The following is a 21,254-nucleotide window of genomic DNA, read 5'->3' as shown; positions in this document are numbered from 1 at the left end:
AGCATCTCTGCCAAGGGCAGGCAGGATCTGAGGTGCTGCCAGGCTTTGCCAAGGCTGAGTTTCCATTTGGTGCTGTCCTCTCCTGGCTGGGTGCCCGGGACTTGGCTGGCACGGGCTCTGCGAGGTGCCCAACGCCAGCCCAGGCCAAGGCTGGAGCAGGGACCATCTGCAGCAGCCCCTGAGGCCCCAGAACAACAGGACGGGCTCTGTGTATTTGGGAACCAATCCTGCTGTCCAGTGGGATGTGTTGGGAAGTCTGGTTTGCAGGGAGAGGGGTTGGAGAAGGGATGCAGTGGGACAGTAACACCAGAGGGTAACACCTAAACACTGCCCTGCCTTCTTCCCTGTGCTCAGAGAAGGAGAAAAATCCTCTTGGGAGCAGGGAAAGGTCTGTGTGGTGGGATGAGCCCGCTCACAGGAGCCAGGACGGGGTTGTGGAGGGGGAATTTGGATGGTGAAGGAAATAGGATGTGCAGACAAGCCAAGGAGGGTCAGTGGGCATCACCCTGACTTCTCACCCTGCCTGAGAGGCGCAGTAAATTTGAGGAACCTTTGGAAAATACATGTGTGAGGGGAAGGAATGTCTGCTAGACCAGCCGAGACAAGGGCCAGCTGCACTCCTGGGCAGTCCCCCTCTGTCCCCTGGCTGGAAGCAGGGTGGGCAGAGCTCAGCACAGGGTTGAATCAGGCTTGTCTTACCTGCTCCTTTCCCCTGGCAGGTACCTGAGCTGCTGCCAGCACTCCTGGCACCGCTCCACGTCCCGCTCCGCCGGCGCAGCCACACAGCGTGGGGAGGAGAGCCTTATTAGCACAGCTCTTTGTGAGATGCCCTTGAGTGATTTATTTTTTTTCCAGGTGTAAATGCCAGGGGAGGCTGTTCCAGTGCTTCCCATTCTTTCATCTCGGCAGGGTTTTGCCCTTTCTCCCAGCGTGGCTCTGACAGCAGGCTCAGCGCTGCTGCCTGTGGAATACAAAGTTCCCTGTTAGAGAGCATGACAGGAATTCATTCCAGGCTCGGGCTTGCTTTTTTTTTTTTTTTTTTTTCTTATTTCTGATTTTCTTTTTTCCTCATGCTGGCTGCTCCAGGAGTCTCTGGAGAAGTTTGGAGAGTGGGGAGTCCATTGTTTAACCCCTTTCTCCTGGGAGCAGGCAGCTTGCAGATGACCTAGTGCTTTTCCCAGATCAATCACGGAGTCATGGAATATCCTCAGCTGGAAGGGACACATTAAGAATATCAAAATACAAATCCTGGCCCTGCCCAGACATCCCAACAATCCCAGCCTGTGCCTGAAAGCTCTGTCCAAGCTGGAGCTCTGGCAGCCTTGGACCATTCCCTGGGCAGTGCCAGCACCCTCTGGGGGAAGATCCTTTCCCTGATCTCCAGCCCAAACCTGCCCTGCCACAGCTTCATGTGGACAGATAGACTCTCCTGGGGTCTCTGTAGGCCCTGGAAGGGGATCTGAGCTCTCCCTTTCTCCAGTGAGCACCCCCAGCTCCCCCAGCCTGGCTCCAGAGCAGAGGGTTTCCAGCCCTGGGAGCAGCTCCATGGGCTCCTCTGGACTCACTCCAGCACCTCCACATCCTTACACTGTGCTCTCCAGGTGGAACCTGCCTAGAGAACAGCAGCTCCATGCCGAGCTCACCTGCCTGTTCCCAGCACAGGGACAGATCTCAGGCTGCAGCTGCTGAGCCACTCTCCTCCCAGGCCCCGCTGGAGGAGTTTGGCAGCAGATTGGAGTTGTGCTGCCAGCCAGGGCTGCCGGTGCCAGGATAGCAGCTGGATCCAGGAGCTCAGTGCCGGCCCTTCTCCCGGTGCCAGCGGCTCTCCTGGCCAGGGCAGGGACACCGGGAAAGGCTTTGTCCTGCACCCAGGGAGCAAGTGGGAGCCCTGGGAGCTGCTGGGGAGAGGGTTTCCTCATGAATAATTGCTGTGGTATTAATATACATGTGTTTTTTTGAGGAAGTTTCAAACTCTCCCCCTCAGGAGCCTTTGATGCTTTATTAATGATCGCGACGCTCTCCGAACCCTCCGTGCTCTGCAGAGGGAGCCGGGCCTCGGAGCAGCCCCGGTGGTTTTGGACAGGGCCTCCTGTGAGCCCAAGGAAGGAATTTGCTGGTCCAGGTGACCTGGTGAGGGTGGATGGACTCGAGGATCCCCTAAGAGTCACTTTGAGATTGTGACAAGCTCCAAAGGGAGCAGCAAGTTGGACTCTGGGAGCCTGGCAGGTCTCACCCTCACGGTCTGAGCAGGGTGGAAAAGTTGGGGAAAAGCAGGAGTTGATTTCAGCTGGATTGGGATTAACAGGAACTGGGGAACCTTGGGCTGCTGGGAACGCAGCCTGGTTCCAGGGAATGTGAGTGCTGAAGGGCTGGGGTGGATGGGGATGACTGGGGAGAGGAGACCCAGTCTTTCCCAAGTCTAATTAATGTTAATTAGCTACAATTAGTGCTCGTGACCTCTGTTGGCAGCCAAGATGGCTGACAGCAGGGACATGCATTCCTCACTTCCACCCAATAAATCAAGCTAAAGTTGCTCAGTTATTTAGCCTATCATTTAGCATTTCATTAAATAGATCTCTGCACATACATCACCGCTGCCGAGGCGGCGTCAATCCCTTCAGGAGCAGGGATGCCTCCAATCAATCCCAGCAGTGCTGGAGAGGCTCTGGATCACGGAGAGCTGCACCTTCCCGAGCATCTCTCGAGTGCTGGTAACTCACCCAAGGCCCAGGATTCAACCAGAGTCACTCACACTGAGGGTGCTGTTGGTCCTGCAGGGAGATGAGGCTTGGAGAGAGGTCTCACTTGGGAGGATCAGGTGGAATTTCCTGAGCTGGGGACATTCTAGAATGTCCCTGCTGGAGGCAGGATGTTGCTTCAGTTGCACCTTGCTTTGCCATCTCTTCTCCTAGGGAAGGACAAGAGTAAGCAGCCTTCCCTGATATCCAACATCCTTAGATATTAGGGGAGCTTTCCTCATGGGAAGAGCTGTCCAGCCTTGGCACAGCTGCCCAGGGCAGCAGTGGAGTCTCCATCCCTGCAGGGATTTAAAAACCATGAGGATGTGGCACTTGGGGACACGGGTTAGTGCTGGGCTTGGCAGTGCTGTGCAACGGGTGGAACAGACAGTCTTAAGGGCCTTTTCCAAGCGAAATAATTCCACAATTCCACGATTCTTCTACTCCCACGACACGCTTGGAGGAGGACTCTGCCTCTTGCTGCTCCAGGGTTTGTGGTTGGGCTGCCCAGGAGCAGCCCCACGCTTTCCATGCCCTCCCTCTCCCAGTGCTCCATAAATAAATCCCCCCAGTCCAGCCTGGCACACTGTATCAATCTTGTTTAATAGACTGGAAAGCTTATTGCACGGCGGCAGGTCGCGGGGAACGTCGGGGTGATGGATTGCGCCTTCCCAGAGTCGAGCGCCGTTGATATATAATGAAATATTTATGATTTATTCCAGCTAATAAACTGGAGTGAAGTATGTGATGTATGTGAGCAGATGGGGGATCTGTGGATGCAGTTTTCATGGCACGGGGGGAGGGAAAGGTGGATGTCCGTGACGGAGAGGCAGCGCTTGGCCGCCCATCCCACGGCACGGCCACAGAGGGGATGGATTATCTAATTCCTATAAAAAGCCTTTAGCACTTGCCTTATAATGATTTATCCACCCCACGTGGCTTTTCTCCAGCACAGGAGCCCCTGGGAATGGGAAGAAACCATTTCTTACAGCGTTGGGCTGGGGAGCTGCACAGGGAGCTCTTGTGCCCAGAGGGACGGGAAGAGAGGCAGAGTGACCACAGGAATGTCACTGCTGTGCCACACTCAGCAGCTTCCCAGCCCCACTGTGCCTGTGCTACCTGCACAAAGTCATTCCCATGGGTTTAAGAGAGTGGTGAGACACTGAACTGCCCTGGAAGGAGCAGGGGAACCTGAAAGCACACAAGAAATGTGATGGGCACATGGAGCTTGTGGCTGCAGAACTCCAAAGCCTGTGGAGGAGCATTTCCATGGTGTGCTGCTGGAGCTGATCTGCAGGCAGGAAAACTGCTGAAAGAAGGAGGATGGAGGAGGACCTTCCTGCCAGGTGGGGCCCCACAGCTGCCCCTGAGTGGTCAGGGGACCATCACAAGCCCTGGTTGGGCCCCTGCGTGTCCCATCCAAATGTGGGTGCTGGGGTTGGAGACTTGCTCCCACAAAATCCTCACCTGGCAAAGGGGGTTTGAGCTCCTGGATTTTGGCTCTGCTCTCCCAGGTGGTGAGGAGCAGGACCAGGGTTCAGGCTCTTCATCACCTGCCCAGGCTGTTGGACCAATCCTACCTGGAAAATAAATCACAATCATAATCAGCGAGGTGTGTCTCTGCCAGAGGATGAGCTCTGCCTCAGCCTGATGGACCAGCAGCATCAACAGTGATTTCAGGGAAGTGGGAGGCAGGTAGGAGTTAATGCCAGGGTAGAGCAGAGATCCAGAACCTCCTGCCCATTGCTCCATGGTGGGTGAGGCCACTCCTGATCCCACCGAGGCCGTTCACATCCCAGTGCTGTCCTGCCAGCTGTTCCCTTTCTGCCTGATTAGCCTCTGGGTCAGTGTGCTTGGAGATCCTCTGCTGAAAGGCACCAGAGAAGGGCAAAGACTGATTATTCCAACTGCCTTCCTGCAAGCTTCCTGGGGGTTTTCCAGCTGCGAGCTTGCTAGTTCCCCCACACACTCACTTGGTGAGAGCAGCAATTCCAGAGGAATGCAGGAGGGTGAGTGCAGTGCTCCGGCTCTTCCCTCTGGAAATGAGGGATCATCGTGGCAGGAGAACAGCTGACAGCAGGGAATTCCTCCTGGAGTTTGGGAAAAACAAACCATAAAGGCTCCCAAAAGAGCAAGGTGCACTTTGTGGTCTGAAGGAGCTCTGCTGGCTGCCCGTGGGTGGCACGTGGTGACTGTCCCCAGAGGAGCTCTTCTGTGTCCCTGCAGGTCCGTGTCACCTGGAAAAGTGGCTGTGACACATTCCTGCTCTCTGTCCCCGCTCTGAGGAGCACTGGGCTGAGCTCTGCGTGGAGCATTTGAAAGCCAAGAGTTTGCAAAAATCAGGAGTGATTCATTAACAGCAAAAAGGTCTAATTAATGTTTGAAAGTGCTCCAACCACATCCTGCTGCTGGCAGGGAAGAGCCCCCCAGCATTCCCAGCACCGCTCCGGCCCCTGGAGCTCCTGACTAGAGCATTAACAGCCTTCAGAGCAGGAGGCTGAAATAATCAGCAAAATCATTTGCCTTTCAAAAGGGGAGATTTGCTGTTTCTTGGTATTTTCTGCTGAGCAGCACTTGGTCTGCTGGAGCTGTGACAGGCATGGGGGGGAACATCACAGCTGCAAAGAGCCAAATCCCCTGGGAATGATGCTGCTGGCCCAGGCTCTGCTGGTGGCATTTGGTTTCAAAGCTGGGAGTGCACGTCCTCAGGTGGCCGTGCTGTCCTTCCTCCCATCCCCTCTGAGCAGGGAAACACCTGGAGCTCCCCTCTGGAGCTCTGAGCACAGAGCAGTGGGTGCAGGAATAACGTGGGGTGAGGCAGCAGCTCCAGGAGTGCCGTGGGACAGTTTGCAGCTCAGCGCGGCTCCGCGTGCCAGATCTCGGCTCGCACGTCGCAGCCGCGCTGTCACGGCCACCAAGCTGGTGACACCTGTTACCAAACAGCCTCCCAGGCTTCCCAGTGACATCTGTCCCCCAGAGCAGGGCTGGTGTGCCTGGGGTGGGCTCCTCCTGGGGGCAGCTCCGGGGTGCTGACCTCTCCTCATCACCTGTGTGCAGGGTTGAACTCTTGGACTCACAGAGCCCCAGTGCGAGGCCAACACTATCCCTGTTTGTCCAGCAGATCCTAGAACATTCCTGAGCCTCTATCTAGACCAGGCTGAAGTCACTTGAATTACCTAAAAAGTCTTTTTTTATGCATACTTCAGCTATCTCAGAGCTCCCCAAAGCCACTCAGCGTTGCTTTTCTTGAGCCAAAGTGTTCCCTAGGTCAATAGTTGGTTGCAGCTTTGATGTGGGAATTGTGCTGTGTTTGCTAGGAACAAACTGCCCCGTGGGTGAGGGTGTTGACACAGGTGAGGGCTTGATCCTGCAGCTCAGCTCGAGGAGCAAAGGGGCTCTTGTTCTCCACATCCTGGGAAGCAGCTTGGGCAGCCTGTCGGTCCCCACAAGGTCTCAGCACTCAGTGAAGGAGGTGCACAAACTACAGCAGAGTCCCAAGGGCCTTTTCGTGTTTGCAGTGAGGATTTTGCAACTTGAAGAACCTCATGGCAGAAATCTCTGCAGTTTGAGTAGGGAAATGTTGGTCTCCATTGCACGTGTCTCCTGCATCTCGCTGGGAGGGTGGTGAGGGGTGGGAACAGGTTGTCCAGAGCAGCTCTGGCTGCCCCTGCATCCCTGGAAGTGTCCAAGGCCAGGTTGGACAGGGCTTGGAGCAGCCTGGGACAGTGGAAGGTGTCCCTTCCATGGCAGGGGGTGGCACTGGATGGGTTTAAGGTCCTTCCAACCCAAACCTTTCCCTAATTCTATGCTTTTAACTGGATAAATGTATCTATAACCGCCTGTAACTCCAGCAAAGGGCAGCCCCCGCCGGCGCAGAGCCTGCTCAACATGCAGCTCAGCAGAGCCTTTAACATTTCACAGAACAGATGCCCACTGAGCATCTTGAAACAAATCCAAAGGTAGCGGTGCCGGCTGCTGTCAGGGAAGCAATAATCCCACGGCCTCAGCAGCTCCGGCGTCAGCCACGCGCCGTGAGGTTCTGCTGCCACGGTTTTGTGTGCTGACAGGAGCTGGCTGGAGTGGCCCAGGCAGGCAGAGGAGGAGGTGGGGTGTCACAGACACCAAATCAGCCAAAATTCCCTTTCTGGTGCAGCTCCCTGGCCGAGGGCAGGGAGTGCTGGTTGTGGTTGTGAGCTGCATCCCGCTGGATGGAGCAGCTGGGATGGATGGAACACAGCACAAGGGCTGCTGGGCTCATGGGACAAGGGACTCACCTGTGAGCCCTGGGAAGACAGGCACAGTCCTTGCTGTGGCTCTCGGGGCAGCACCACCTTGGAAGTGACACTCAGCACTGCTGGGGACAGTCCTTGAGCAAATTCAGCATCCTTTTGACTGGTCTCCTTGGTCTGGGAGTTCCCAGAGTTCTCCCACTCCCTGGGAATTCCCTGCTGGCTTGGGAAGCGGGGAATGCTGGATGTGGCACTGCAGAGGCTGCCTGATGTGCTGGGCTGGAAGCAGATGGTGCAGGGCAGAGGGTAACGGGGCTGTCCTCAGCGGATGGCGTCCCCCAGAGCACTCCGGGCTGTCAGCGCGGGAAGTGACAGCCAGGACCTGATGCTGGAGAGGAGATGAAAAGGAAGAGATGGGGGGAATTACAGAGCTGGTCCCAGGAGCTCACAATAGTCACAATAATAATGTGACATCCCCTCGCTGTGCTGTGCTGCCGGTGGAACAGAGGGATCCGTGTGGGAAGCTTGTGGGAAGCACGGGGATGGGAGGGGAGCAGAGAGAACTGTCCAGGGATCATTCACCCCATCAGGGCAGAGGAAAAGCAAACGTGGCTGTTTTCCTGTGCTGACATCCCAAAGAATGACACGGGAACTGGGTGCCACTGAGCCAGGGCTGAATTCTCTCTCCTCTCCCCGTCTTGTCCGTGTCAATGAGCCGCTCCTGCCTCTCCCAGTGCCACCGTTTAATTAATGTCCCCTGTCCCATCGTGTGTCAGTCACACACCACAGCATCTGGGTGCAGAAGGCACTTCATCACAGCAGCCACAACTTCCTTCCCACTCCAAGCAGCCAAACGCCCAGAGAGCCCCAGTTTCAAACTTTCCCCCAATTTCAGAACATTCCAGACTGCCTTCAACATCCACAGAGGGCCAAGGGGCAGGCAAATACAGGAGCAATTAATCATCCTCTGGCTGAGCTGCTCAGGATTTTGGCAGGTGCCAGCTGAGCAGGGACACAGCTCTTCTGGGGAACAGCCTGGATTTTCAGGACTGATTCTGGTGTTTCCTTGCCCTGGCAGTGTAAATCCCTGGGCCTTTGCTGCACCTCATGCCAACTCCACAGTGCCAGAGGTGAGCTGGAAATGGGCTGTGAAAACAGCATCACTGCTGGCACATCCTGTGGTGCCTGGGCTGGGCTGATTATGGGAATCACACCTGTGGGAAGGACAGGTTGGACCAAACACCTTGCTCAGGACAAACTCCTTTTCCCAATGTCACTCCCCACGTTTTTTTGGGTTTTTTTTCAGAATCACAGGATGGTTTCGTTTGGAAGGCCCTAAAATCTCATCTCATTCCACCTTCCACTATTCCAGGTGGCTCCAAGCCCTGTCCAACGTGGCCTTGGACACTTCCAGGGATGGGGCAGCCACAGCTGCTGTGGGCAAGCTGTGCCTCCCCACGCTCCTTCCCAATATCCCATCTACGCCTGCTGTAGCAGTGGGAAGCCATTCCCCCTTGCAGCACCACCAGGGTGCCACACGCCAGGAAAGGCAGAGGGAACAGCCTCTGATGGAGCTGTTTGTTTTCCAGGAGACACAGCAGTGTACAAGGATGGAGTGTACTGGATCAGGGGCCGCACCTCCGTGGACATCATCAAGAACGGAGGGTTTAAAGTCAGCGCGCTGGAGGTGGAGCGTCACCTCCTCACACACCCCCACATCACAGGTCTGTGCTCCTGCTCCCTGCCCAGAGGGGACACTGCTCTGGGGGCAGCCCTGCCTCAGCAGGTGCACCAGGCTCCCAAGGGCTCGTGCCTGGAGCCCCCCTCCCACGAGGGGATGTTTAAATCCCACAGCTCCTGCTCTCCCAGGGCCGGAGCTGAGTCGGCAGCAGCTCGGCTGATTTTGGAAATGAGGCTGTAATTAGATCTGCCCTGCCCTTGTGCATGACCCTGTGCAAGGGGTCAGAAGTGGCGCTCCCAGCTCCACTTCTCTTCATCTTCCACTTCCACTCTCTACATCGTTTTCCTCCCCCTTGAGTCCAAATCCTGAAATCCTGGAGCTTCCTGCCTTTTCCATGGTGAAAAGCTCTGCTCTTGTGCCAGCACAGAATCCCACGGTGTTTTCCCGTGCTGACATCCCGTGGCATTTTCCTCCTCACACCTGAACCTCTCTTGTGGCCACGTGGAGCTGCTGAGGTTGCTGAGTGCAGCCCCTGCTGTCCCTGCAGACGTGGCGGTGATCGGGCCCCCGGACATGGTGTGGGGACAGCGCGTCAGCGCCGTGGTGAAGCTGCGCAAGGGCGAGATGCTCTCCGTCAGGGAGCTGAAGGACTGGGCCAGGTGAGACCCCCATGGGGAGGGACACAGGGACAGCAGGCTCAAAGCCAGCAGTGTCCTCATCAGGGACATGTCATAGGATCACAGTCATGAAGATGTTTAGGTGGGAAGGGATCTTAAAGCTCATCCAGTTCCACCCCCTGCCATGGGCAGGGACTCCTTTCACCATCCCAGGCTGCTCCCAGCCCCATCCAAGCTGGCCTTGGGCACTTCCAGGGATCCAGGGGCAGCCACAGCTTCTCTGGGCACCTGTGCCAGGGCCTGCCCACCCTGACAGGGAACAATCCCTTCCCAGTATCCCACCCATCCCTGCCCTCTGGCAGTTTGAAGGCGCTCCCCCTTGTCCAAGCACTCCAGGCCCTATAAAGTCTCTCATAAAAAGTCTCCTCTTTTCCCATCTGAACAAGCCCAGCTCTCTCAGCTTTTCCTCACAGGAGAGATGCTCACTATGTTTAAGGTGGCTGCTCATCCCTAAATTTCTTGGCAGGAACAAGGAGATCCCTTCATCCCCCACCTGTACCCTTGGGGATCCCGCAGGCTGTTCTGGGGATCCCTGGTGTGAGGCAGGGGACTTTGCTGAGCCCCCCTGCACTCCCCCTGCCCCTCTCCCAGAGCTTTCCCTGCACGTCCCTTCCATCGCTGTCCCCAGCTCTGTGACAGGGACGTTGCTGCGGTGCCCTTGAACGCAAAGCCCCGGAGGGTCGGGCTGTGCTCCGGCCCCCGCCCGCCTCTCCCTGTCTCTCCCCTTTATTTTCTCTGTCACTTAGGTTCAATTGGCCCCCGTTCTCGCACTCCCTGGCAGGAGACACATGTCCCTCTTCAGAGTGATTCATTTTGCGGCTCTCGCCTCCGGTGGCGCTCCCCGGCGCCATCCCGAGTTAGCGGCTCCATCTGGCCGGGTGCTGCTGGCGGCGGGGGGAGGCGGCCGGCCGGGGCTCCGAGGGCTCGGCACGCTCGGGATCTCACACTCGGGTCAGTGCCAGGGCGCTGCCGGAGCCGGGCACGGCCCCAGGTTGGTGGCACAGGGGCAGCAGAAGGCAGGAGGAGCCCCCGGGCTGATGAGCTCCGGTAAATGCCCCGCACGCTCCCGGGGGAGCGGCTCACCCGCGGTGCCCTCCGGACCGGCACAGGAACACGCGGGGTCCTGCGCTCCTCACACGGCTGCTGCTGTCCCTGCCCTCGGGGACAGCCACCGAGGAGTCCCCAGGGATGAGCTGCTCCCTGCAGAGACAGACTGGGGAAAAAAACCACCCCACCGCCCATCTCCAGAGGGGCTGAGCTTAAATGGGCTGCTGGGATGTGGGCGGGGGTCGCAGGTGGGGCTGAGGGTGCTCCCGGGGAGGCTCAGCCCGTCCTGCCCCACCTGGAACAGCTGCGGTTTGGTGTTGCAGGGACACCATGGCTCCCTACACCATCCCGACAGAGCTGATCGTGGTGGACGAGATCCCGCGCAACCAGATGGGCAAAGTCAACAAAAAGGAGCTTCTGAAGCGCTTTTATCCAGCCTAGTGCCCACCTGGGGGGGCTTGGCCCTGACCCACGGCCGCTCTGCCCCTGAGGAGGAGCCACAGGGATGGTCCTGGGCAGGTCTGGGCTCACTGCAGCCTAGTCCTTGAATAATGTCCAATAAAATATGATTTTTCCTGCCTGGCTGAGCTGAGCCAGAGCTGCAGTTAGGGCTTCCTTGTGTGGGAGCTCTTTGTAGGAATCACAGAATTCCAGAATGTTTTAGGCTGGAAAGGACCTTAAAGCCCATCATGTTCCACCCCCTGCCATGGGCAGGGACACCTCCCACTACCCCAGGCTGCTCCAAGCCCTGTCCAGCCTGGCCTTGGGCACTTCCAGGGATCCAGGGGCAGCCACAGCTGCTCTGGGCACCCTGTGCCAGGACCTCACCAATTTCACAGGGAATGATTTCCCAGCAGAACTAAATAAATTCAAAATCACACATAAATACTGTGTTATCCAATGCATCTGCCAGCACCGAGTGATCCCAGTGCACTGTTGGTAAATCCCACCTCTGTCCATGGGAGTTTGTCCCTGTTTGACTCCACACACGAGCTGCCAGCCCCAGTGGGTCCATCTGGTCTGATCCTGCCCAGTGCTGAGGGGGTGACAGGGAGCTCCAGCCTTTCCCAGCAGCTGATGAGGCTCTGGAAGCACCAGGAAGGGCAGGAGGAACACAAGGGATTCCTTTGTTAGGGTCACCAGAGCCCCAAAAATCTGGGAGGACATGTAGAGAACATGGAGAGGACCGTGGCAGGCACGTGGTGCTGGCCAGAGCAGGCAGGGAGGGGATGGGATGAGAGTGGGGCTGGGAAAAAGGGGAAGGGGATGTGGATGGGGACAGGATTTCTCCACCCCACTGCACAGGGATCTGTCCATCCCAACACCCTGCCCATTGTGGCATCTCCTGGATTTCGGTGCTTCAGGCTCAGAAGGAGATGGGGACACCAGGGACAGGCAGAGCTCAGAGCCACCTCTCAGTGTCCCACCCCTCGGGCACAGGGACACGTGTGCAGCCGAGCACCAGCGGGAGGGCCCGAGCCGATCCTTTGTTAAAACATCAACGATGCAGTAAATTTTTTAACTTACCAAATAGATCAATATCAAATTATCATGTCTCGCATTCATAACTCTTAAGCAAGCAACAATGGAGAGAGACAAGGTCACTGGAGAATAAATAGCAGCAAAAGCTCTTAATGATCTATCATTCTCGACAACCCCGGGCACCCCGCACCAGCCCGGTGACAAGATCATTAATAAAACTCTGCAGGAACGCTATCGATTGCTTTGATGGATGATCACAGGTAGCAAATACTGTAAAACACCTGGTTGTCACACACAGAATGAGTAGTTTGACTCACACCTCAGTGCAGGGACCTGCCTGGGGCTCTGCCAGGTTTGCTCCTCGGGGATTCCCGCAGGGAGGGTGGTCAGGGGTGACCCCCGGTTTGGGGCTGCCATCCGTGCTGGACCCTCGTGCTGTGCATCCCTGTGGGTGGGAGCTGTTCATTAAAAGCCTCATTAAAGCACCTGCACACAGTGGCCTGGCTGGAGCTGAGCTGGATGGGGTGACCTGGCACCACTGGATGAACCTGGAGACCTCCAGGAACACCCAACACAGCCGGGACCGCGGGGATGGATGGGGGTCCCAAGGCCGTGGGCTCTGCTCCCTCCACACCACATCCCTGGGGGTGCAGGGGGGGCTCCGTGTGTCCCCCCAGCCCCAGAGCTTCTCCTGCCAGCCACATCGGCATTGGCGGTGGGATCATATGTACACAACCATTCAATTACCCGGTAATGGCTGCAGGCGATTAAGCCATCAATCTCCTTCATTAGGGCCTGCCAGGCCCGGCCCAGCATCACCCAATAAAACCATTAAAACAACAACAACAACCCAAAGCAGCAGCTTTAACGCACTGACCTTAACCTCAGCCTGTGACAGTGCCGGGGGTGTCCCCAAGCCTGGGGCAGCTGGGGACCCGCTCGGCCCGAGGAGGAATTGCCCTGCTGGGGTGTCCCCGAGGAGCTGGGGGCTGCCCACCCCTCTGTCCCCCCCCGCTCCAGCACTTTATAGCTGACATTATCTTTTATTGCCATATAAAATCCAAGCTCCGGTGGCTTTATGGGGCTGTGCCGGCGTGCGGCACCTCTGCACTCCCAGCTGCTCCCTCTGCCCTCCTGGGCACTGCCCTGACCCCCAGTCACTGCCCTGGGGTCACAGCTGGTCCCACTGCACCACACGTGAGGGACACGACTGGTGCCACACTGGGGTCGTGACGGGTCCAGCTGCCCCCTGCACTGGAGCTGTGGCTGCTCCCACCACACACTGTGGGGTACAACTGCTCCCACCACACACTGTGGGGTACAACTGGTCCCACCACACACTGGGGTACAACTGGTCCCACCACACACTGTGGGGTACAACTGGTCCCACCACACACTGGGGTACAACTGGTCCCACCACACACTGGGGTACAACTGGTCCCATCACAAACTTTGGGGTACAACTGGTCCCACCATGTTGCTGCTGAAGATGAATAGATCACGCGGACACAGGTCAAGGTGTGGTGAATGGAAGAAGCAAGTTTATTTTTCTTCCCAGGATTTATAGGCTTGTGACCACAGCCAGGGATGGGATGGTCAGGATAACACTTTCTCACTGCACTGGCCATGAGAGATGCCCATCACAAGACGTGTAACAGAAAGAATGTACACATATCTATGTTTATAGTTACTGTCCTGGGAAAGTCCTCAGAAAACTATGTCAGCAAGCTCAGAAGCTGAGTTTTCAGGGTGACACCACCACACACTGTGCGGTAAAACTGGTCCCACCGCCCCTGACGCTTGGGGAACCCTCCAAAATCAGGTGAGCCAGCACCCAGAGCAGCGAGGCGAGTTGTAGTCCTGTAGATTTGTGGCACCCCAAATCGCTGTGCCGCAGTGGGAGCCCCAGTTTGAAGGGACAGGAGATGTCAGTGCGGGGACAGCAGGGGACCCGGGGGTCCCTGTCGTGCTGCAGCCGCTGCCGTGCTCCCCCCGCAGCCCCGTCCCCACGAGCGGGGCTGGCGCCTTGTCACAGCCTGTCACATCTGCCACCCCCGCGCCGCCGTGCCGGTGGCAGGGAACATCTGCTCTGCCGCCCCGCTGCCACGGCTCGTCAGAGGCAGCCGCCAGGACCCCCGGCCAGCGCCGCCGGGCCGGCTCCTCGCCCTGACACTGATGCGGGGTGACGGGGCAGCGGCGCGGACGGATGGGATCGGACAGACAGACGGGCAAGTGAGCGCCGCTGCCCGAGCCACGGCCCGGCCACGCCGCGGGTCACCCGTGCCCGGCGCTCACCCGCTCGTGACACGTCCTTGGGGACACCGACAGCCCTGCCACCATCCCTCAGCTCCTGGGTATGGACAGGACACATCCTGCATCCCTCCTCCTGTGTCCCTTTTCCTAAGCCTTGTTCCCCCGTCCCCGTGACCCGCAGGGGGGGGCACCGAGGGCTTTGTTCCCAGGAAGGGACAATTCGGGTCGGGGGTCCCCACAGCTGCCGAGCAGGGACGAGATGGTGCCACCAGTGTCACCGACACATTGTACGCTTCCCTGCCAGGCCCAGGACTCGCTTTCCCGGGAGGGCAAGAACCCCTCGACCCCTTCGCCCTGCGCGGGGGGTAGCGGCTCTCCATCCCTGCTGCACCGGGATCCCCGGGACCCTGCCCCGGCGGGCGGGGGTCGCTCCCCGGTGCGGCACCGCGAGCTGCGAGCACCGCCGGGACCGGAGCCGGTGCCCGCGACGATGCTGCCACCTGGTGCCACTGCACGGCGGCGGCACCGGGACAGGCCCCGGGGCTCGGGAAAAACACCGGGACAGGCACCGCGGCTCGGGAAAAACACCGGGACAGGCCCCGGGGCTCGGGAAAAACACCGGGACCGGCCGCGGGGACCGAGGGCAGCACTGGGACTGGCCGGGGTGGTCGGGGGAAGCACCGGGACCGGGGGGTCGGGGGACAGCGCCGGGATCGAGAGCCTTGTCGGGGCTCCCGGATCAGCCCTCGGCCGGTGGGAATCCGCCAGGACCGCGGGATGCTGCCGGTCCCTCTCCCGACCCCGCACTGGGACGGGCCCCGACGCCAACACTGATGGATGGCACCGGGAACGGCCGGGAATAGACGGGCGGGCTCGCCCCGACGGGAGGCGCGGCCGAGCGGGGCGGGAAGAATCGTTTCTGGTCCCTCTCCCTGTCCTGATCCCGGTTCTGGTCCCGGTCCAGGCCCCTGTCCCACTGTCGGTGTCGGAGCCTGTTCCTGTCTCGGTGCCGGCGCCGATGCCAGTCCTTGTCCCGCTGCCAGAGTTGGTCCCTGTCCTTGTCTCGGTCCCTGTCCCGGTGCCGATGCCGGTCCTTGTCCCGGCTCCGGAGCAGCCGGGGGGGCAGCGGGCCCGGGTCTCCCCCTCCCGCCCGCCCCGTCGCGGCATCCCCGGAGCGCGCCCGGAGGCAGCTGCCGCGTTCCGCCCGCCCTGCCCGGGGCTGCGCACCCCCGGCCCGGCCAGCGGGGACCCCCCCGCGCCCCCCTGCATCCCTCCACGCCCCCCGCATCTCCCCCGTCGGGCCCCCGCCGGGCCGGGCAGGGCAGGGGCTGCGGGCCGGGGGCGGTGGGGCCAGCTGCCCGCGGGGGGGGTCGGGTGCCCGCAGCACATGTGCTGTCACTCAGCCAGTCCCGCCGCTATTTTAGCTCGGGGCCGGCGGCCGGGCTGTGCCCCGCTCCGCCATGGGCCCCCCGCTCCTCCTCGCCTGCCTGCTCGCCCCGCTCTGCGCTCGGGTAAGGGGCGCGGGGACCCCGAGGGGACGGGGTGGGACCGGGTGGGATGGGGACCCCCAGCTCCGTGGCCCAGGAGGGCTGGCTGGGATGGGGAGCCTGCAGGCAGAGCCGGGGGTCGGCCGGACCCCAAACCGCGTGGAGACTCGTCCTTGGGGGCAGCGGGGATGGGGCTGGGGGTGATGGGGGCTCGGAGCCCCTCTTGAGGCATTTCCCACCCCACAGATGGCGGTGGCAGGGGGGGGCCTGCGGCTCCGGCACATTGCCCGTGCCTGTGACCGGGATGAGCTGAGATGGGATCTGGGGGAGGGTTAGGCACTTAAAGACACCCTGCTTCTCTTTTTTCCACCCCGACTGTGGTCCCAGACCCCCCTGCACCCCCCTGCCCACTCACATTCCCCCAGAGCCCCTCATTCTGCTCTCGGGCCTGAGCCACATGGGGCCGTTGGGATTCTGGCCTGGATCCTGTGCTCGGCTGCTTCAGGGCAGGGGAAGGAAAGGGGATCTGCAGGGCAGCCCCCACAAGAACAGGGTCCCCAGTGTCCCTCCCTCACATCCCGATCCCCCCCAGCTCCAGCCGCCCCCAGGGACGGGCAGGGGGTTTCTCCTGCTGGAGAAGAGCTCAGAGAAAGACCTGGAGGCCACAGCGCAGCCCCTGAGCCTCGGAACCAACCCCTTGTCCTGCCCACCCCGTGGGGCTGGTACAAGCCCACCCCCCCCAATCCCCATCCCCGGGACCCCCGGCACAGCCACCCGTCCCCCATCAGGGCGCACACGCGGCCCCTGGGGCTCCAGGGCTCTCCGGCAGCCAGCGGTGCAGGCACAGCTGGGCACAGATGTGGGTGCAAGGCCGGCGCTGCCCAGATGTGCTCCCTCCTCGGGGCGGGAGGGACAGCGCCTGTCCCCGGGGCAGGAAAGGGAGGAATGCGCTGGGGGACGGCGGCTGCATGCGAGGTTCCCTGGCCCCTCCCCACCCCCAGCTCCCACCTCCCACACTCCCCATGGCTCCGGGTCCCCCCCCCAGTCACCCCAAATCCCTGACCTTTGTCTCGCACATCCCCACAACCCATCCTTGTCCCCACAGCTCCCTGACCCCACTGCAGCCCACCAGCACCTCTGTTCCCCTTGTTTCCATCCCTCACAGCCCCCAGCTCCACCCCAGGCCCCCAACTCCCTCTGCTCCCCCCAGCAGCCCAGCCCTGTCCCCCAGGTCACGCTGACAGCCTGAACTGATCCCTGACCCCCCACCCTCGCTGCCACATCCGTGTGGTGATGGTGACATGGGGGGGAGACCACGGTAGGTGCTGCCTGCCCGAGGTGCCCCCCCAGGGGTCCTGTGGGGCACAGCCCATGCCCAGGGCACCACCGGGGTCATTTGTGGGGCACCCCTTTCTGGTGAGCCCAGCAGGACACCCATCACCATCACATCGGGGTGCCAGGGGACACTGACATGAGGTTCCTGGAGAAGCTGGGTGGCCTCTGCACTCCCCCAGACCCGACCCCATCAGCACTGAGCACCCCAGCACCGTGTACCCCACTGCACACCCAGCCCAGGTGCAGCCCCTGCCTGCTGCCCTGGCATTCTGCCCCACTCCGGAGGTTTGGGGGTCACTGGCAGCACCGTGTGCCCCCAGGGTGCCAGCCCAGCCCAGCCCGGCCCTGCAGCCCCCCAGGCCTGGCGGCAGCACGAGGCCCCTCGGCGGGTGAAGAGGGCCTGGGTGATCCCGCCCATCAGTGTCTCGGAGAACCACAAGCGCATCCCCCACCTCCTGGTGCAGGTATTTGAGAGCCCCCCACCCTCCCTCCCGGCTCGCAGGGCGGGGACGCCTCGGGCAGGGGGATTGCACAGGGGACAGACCCCCAGCCTGGGATCCCCAGCCCCGATTTTCCTGGGGCAGATCAAGTCAGACAAGCAGCAGCCCGGAGGGGTCATCTACAGCATCAAAGGGCCGGGGGTGGATGAGGAGCCCCTGGGCATCTTCTCCATCGACAAGTTCAGCGGGAAGGTTTTCCTCAACGCCATGCTGGACCGGGAGGAGAACGATCGCTACCGGGTAAGGATGTTCCTGGTGCCCACAGCCTCCCCGGGGTCCCCAGCCAGACCCCGACCCCCTCGCTCTGCACCCACAGCTGAGAGCCTTCGCACTGGACCTGGGCGGTGTCACCCTGGAGGACCCCACTGACCTGGAGATCATCGTGGTGGACCAGAACGACAACCGGCCGCTCTTCCGGCAGGACGTGTTCACCGGGCGTGTGCTGGAGGGGGCTGAGCCAGGTGGGACCAGCCGGGGGGGCTGGGCTGGGCTGGGGGGGACCGAGCCAGCCCTGTGCCGGCACCCACGGGCGCTCCTGCGGTCACAGGGACCTGTGTGATGACGGTGGATGCCACCGACGCCGACGACCCCGACACGGATAACGCGGCTCTGCGCTATTCCATCCTGGAGCAGGGCTCTGCCGGGATGTTCAGCATCAACGCCACCACCGGGGAGATCTGCACCGCACGGCCCGGCCTGGACCGGGAGGTAGCGGGATGGGCTCACCCCGGTGGGAATGGAGGGAACTCGGGGCAGCCACGGACACCCCACTTGGTGAAACCACAGCTCCGTCCATGGAGCAGGGCGGGTGGGCAGCAGCTGGGGGATCTCTGTGTTCCCTGGGGGCTGGAGGGGCTCAGCTCCGCCCCCCTCATTCCCCACAGACCATGGGGGTGTACAACCTGACGGTGCAGGCGGCCGACATGTCCGGGGACGGGCTGACCACCACGGCCATGGCCGTCATCTACCTGGAGGACATCAACGACAACCCTCCCGAGTTCACCAAGGAGGAGGTAGCGGCCGTGCCGGGGTCAGCGGGGCGGGAGCTGCCGCCCCCCGCGGGGGAATGCAGCATCCCAGAGGGGCAGAGCCCACCCCACACCTCTCTCCCCCAGTTCTCCATGGAGGTGGAGGAGCAGGCGGCGGGTGTGGACGTGGGCAAGGTTTTTGTGCACGACAAGGACCTGGCGGGCTCGCCCAGCTGGTTGGCCAAATTCACCATCCTGGAGGGCGACCCCGAGGGCGCCTTCGCCATCCGGACCGACCCCCACACCAACGACGGCGTGCTCTCCGTGGTCAAGGTGGGCACGGGGCAGCCGGGGGGCACCGGGGGTCTCATGGCTCGGCTGACCCCTGGCCCCTCCCGCAGCCGCTGGACCACGAGGTGCGGGACCGCTTCGAGCTGACGGTGTCGGTGCAGAACGAGCGGCCGCTGGAGCCCTCGGTCCCCGCCAGCCCCCGGGCCCTGGCCACGGTGCGGGTGCGGGTGCGGGACGTCAACGAGGCTCCCGTGTTCCGCGAGAACCCGCGGCGGATCAGCGTCCTGGAGGGGACACCCCCGGGCACCCCCATCACCACCTACACCGCCAGCGACCCCGACACCCACCAGATCCAGACCCTCACGTGAGTCCCGCTCCCCTCCCGCCCCCCCCGGCACCCGGGCGGGGGTTGGGGGATGGCTCACGCACCCCTCGCCCACAGCTACGCGCTGCTCTACGACCCCGCGGACTGGCTGCAGCTGGAGCCGCACGCCGGCACCGTCCGCACCAAGCGGGAGCTGCTGCACCCGTCCGCCTTCCTGCAGGGCGGCTGGTACATCGCCCTGCTGCTCGCCCGAGACGATGGTGAGCGAGCAGCCGCCCCCGCTGCCCCCTGGCCCCCGCCGCCCCCGCTGACCCCTCTGCTCTGTCCCCAGCCGAGCCCCCGCTCTCTGCCACCGGCACCCTCTCCATCGAGATCCTGGAGGTGAACGACCACGCTCCGCAGCTGCAGCCGCAGGCCGGGGTGCTCTGCGGGCGGCCGGGACGCGGGGGGACACTGCTCCTGGGGGCCACCGACGATGACCGACCCCCCCATGGAGCCCCCTTCCACTTCCAGCTCAGCCCCCAGCACCCCCAGCTCTCCCGCAACTGGAGCCTCGCCCGCTTCAATGGTGAGGGTCAGCCGGGGAGGGGGGGATGCTGCATAGAGGGTCCCGCTCACCCCCTGCCCACCCCGCAGTGACCCACGCCGTGCTGGCTGTGCTGGCGGAGCTGCCCGAGGGGCCCTACTCGCTCCCGCTGCTGCTCCGGGACTCGGGGACCCCCCCGCGGGAGCAGCAGCAGCTGCTGAACGTCTCGGTGTGTCACTGCGGCCGGGACGGCACCTGCCTGGACGGGGTCCTGGCCGCGGCCACCGCCGGGGCTGGCATCACCCTCGGGGCTCTCATGATCATCCTGGGCAGCACCATCCTCCTCCTTGGTGAGTGAGACCCCCACCGTCCTTCCTCCACCCCTCCATCGCGCCCCCCGGCACCCCAGCCCTGTGCTGGTCCTGGTCCGAACCCCTCCAGCACATTCTGTCACCTTGACCCCCTCGCATCACCCCATCCTGGCCTCCCACCCAACCCAACCCATGACCCTCAACACCTCCCCCCTACCCAGCAACCCCTTCTGACCTCAATCGAGACCCCCGTAACCATTTCCTTCATTGCCCATTCCCACCCCAATCCCACCCCATTCCCACCCCAAACCCACCCGAACCCCTACCTCCACTCTTACCCCTCCTCCCAGCCCAACTGCATCCCACCCCAGCCATCACCCCGTGTCCCCCGTGCCTCCGCATGCCCACACCCATGTCCCCGTGTCCCCGTGTCCCCGTGTCCCCGCAGTGCTGGCGGGGCTGGGCGCTGCGCGGGTCCGCGGGCGCCGCCGGGCTCTGCGCAAGGGGCTCCTGCAGCGCTCTCGGGACGACATGCGCGACAACATCCTCAACTACGACGAGCAGGGCGGGGGCGAGGAGGACCAGGTGAGCAGGACCCATGGCAGGGAGTCCCGGGGGTCCGCAGCTCAGCCCTGCACCTCTAAACCCCTCCCGGCCCCGCAGGACGCCTACGACATCAACCAGCTCCGGCACCCCGAGCTCTTCTCCCCCCGGGCCAAGCCCCCCCTGCGCAGGGACGCCCCGCTCAGCTCCGGGACCCCCCTGGCCCCCCGCAAGCTGCCCAGCAGCCCCTCCGACATCGAGGATTTCATCAACGAGGTGGGTCAGGGCCCGGCGCCCGTGCCTTCAGCCGCCCATGGGCGGAGGGCTGACGGTGACCCCTGTCCCTGCAGGGGCTGGAGGCGGCTGACAGTGACCCCAGCGTGCCCCCCTATGACACCGCCCTCATCTACGACTACGAGGGCTCGGGCTCGGTCGCCAGCCCCCTCAGCTCCATCGTGTCCAGCCTGACGGACGAGGACCAGGACTACGATTACCTGAGCGAGTGGGGGCCCCGCTTCCGCCGCCTGGCCGACCTCTACGGGCACTAGCGGGGCTGGGGGGCAGGAGGGGACACCCCAGCGCCCGGGGAGGGGACGGGGCAGCGGGCAGCTCACACACAAACACGCCCAGGAGCACAGGAGATGCCCAGGGGCAGCGGCTTCACGCACGGACCCGCACGGGATGCCCGACTGGAGCGGCTTTGCACACGCGTGTGCAACGAGAGGCCTCCGTACGGGGGGTGCGCACTCACACCCACCCCGCAGAGCCCAGCTCAGCAAACCTCGGGAGGGACGCCCGGGCGAGCCCCACACAGCTGGGGAGGGGGCGGTCACCCCCTAATAAAGAGCGGGGGTCGGTGGC

At 61.9% G+C, this 21,254-nt stretch overlaps 2 protein-coding genes across 4 annotated transcripts in view; both read left to right on the top strand.

The window, feature by feature from the left end:
* The window catches only part of ACSF3 (acyl-CoA synthetase family member 3), a 52,051-nt gene extending 40,793 nt beyond the window's left edge, over nt 1–11,258 (top strand). For both annotated transcript variants that reach the window (XM_014260527.2, XM_014260528.2), the window contains exons 8-10: nt 8,557–8,691; nt 9,196–9,307; nt 10,696–11,258. In XM_014260527.2, the coding sequence (XP_014116002.2) occupies nt 8,557–8,691; nt 9,196–9,307; nt 10,696–10,813 (365 nt within the window). In that variant the 3' untranslated portion in view covers nt 10,814–11,258. The remainder of the gene's footprint in view (nt 1–8,556; nt 8,692–9,195; nt 9,308–10,695) is intronic.
* Nucleotides 11,259–13,565: 2,307 nt separating this feature from the next.
* On the top strand, nt 13,566–21,229 carry CDH15 (cadherin 15). Of its 2 annotated transcripts, none has more exons than XM_088062115.1 (14): nt 13,566–13,676; nt 17,250–17,393; nt 17,514–17,669; nt 17,746–17,890; nt 17,977–18,137; nt 18,314–18,442; nt 18,545–18,730; nt 18,799–19,052; nt 19,131–19,273; nt 19,345–19,581; nt 19,650–19,889; nt 20,299–20,435; nt 20,514–20,669; nt 20,744–21,229. In XM_088062115.1, exons 3-14 carry the CDS (start codon nt 17,637–17,639, stop codon nt 20,939–20,941), a joined length of 2,019 nt encoding a protein of 672 aa, XP_087918241.1. In that variant the 5' UTR covers nt 13,566–13,676; nt 17,250–17,393; nt 17,514–17,636; the 3' UTR covers nt 20,942–21,229. The 2 variants fall into 2 exon arrangements, with proteins under 2 accessions (XP_087918241.1, XP_005531986.1); XM_005531929.3 differs by lacking the exon at nt 13,566–13,676 and adding an exon at nt 15,525–15,618.
* Nucleotides 21,230–21,254: the final 25 nt, after the last annotated feature.

Source organism: Pseudopodoces humilis, chromosome 14 (assembly GCF_049639895.1).
Source record: "Pseudopodoces humilis isolate 2021_Gansu_Grassland_sample_001 chromosome 14, ASM4963989v1, whole genome shotgun sequence".
Classification (NCBI taxonomy): Eukaryota; Metazoa; Chordata; class Aves; order Passeriformes; family Paridae; genus Pseudopodoces; species Pseudopodoces humilis.
Note: the sequence above shows the minus strand (reverse complement) of the source record. Positions and strands in the feature narration are given on the sequence as shown.

What these genes read in the sequence shown, in the direction of transcription:
- CDH15 (XM_005531929.3), top strand. Translation starts at nt 15,568, where the DNA reads ATGGGCCCCCCGCTCCTCCTCGCCTGCCTGCTCGCCCCGCTCTGCGCT. An exon ending in GCGGGGGCGAGGAGGACCAG is followed by an intron (nt 20,436 to 20,513) that starts GTGAGCAGGACC and finishes CCGGCCCCGCAG; the next exon opens with GACGCCTACGACATCAACCA. An exon ending in TCGAGGATTTCATCAACGAG is followed by an intron (nt 20,670 to 20,743) that starts GTGGGTCAGGGC and finishes CTGTCCCTGCAG; the next exon opens with GGGCTGGAGGCGGCTGACAG.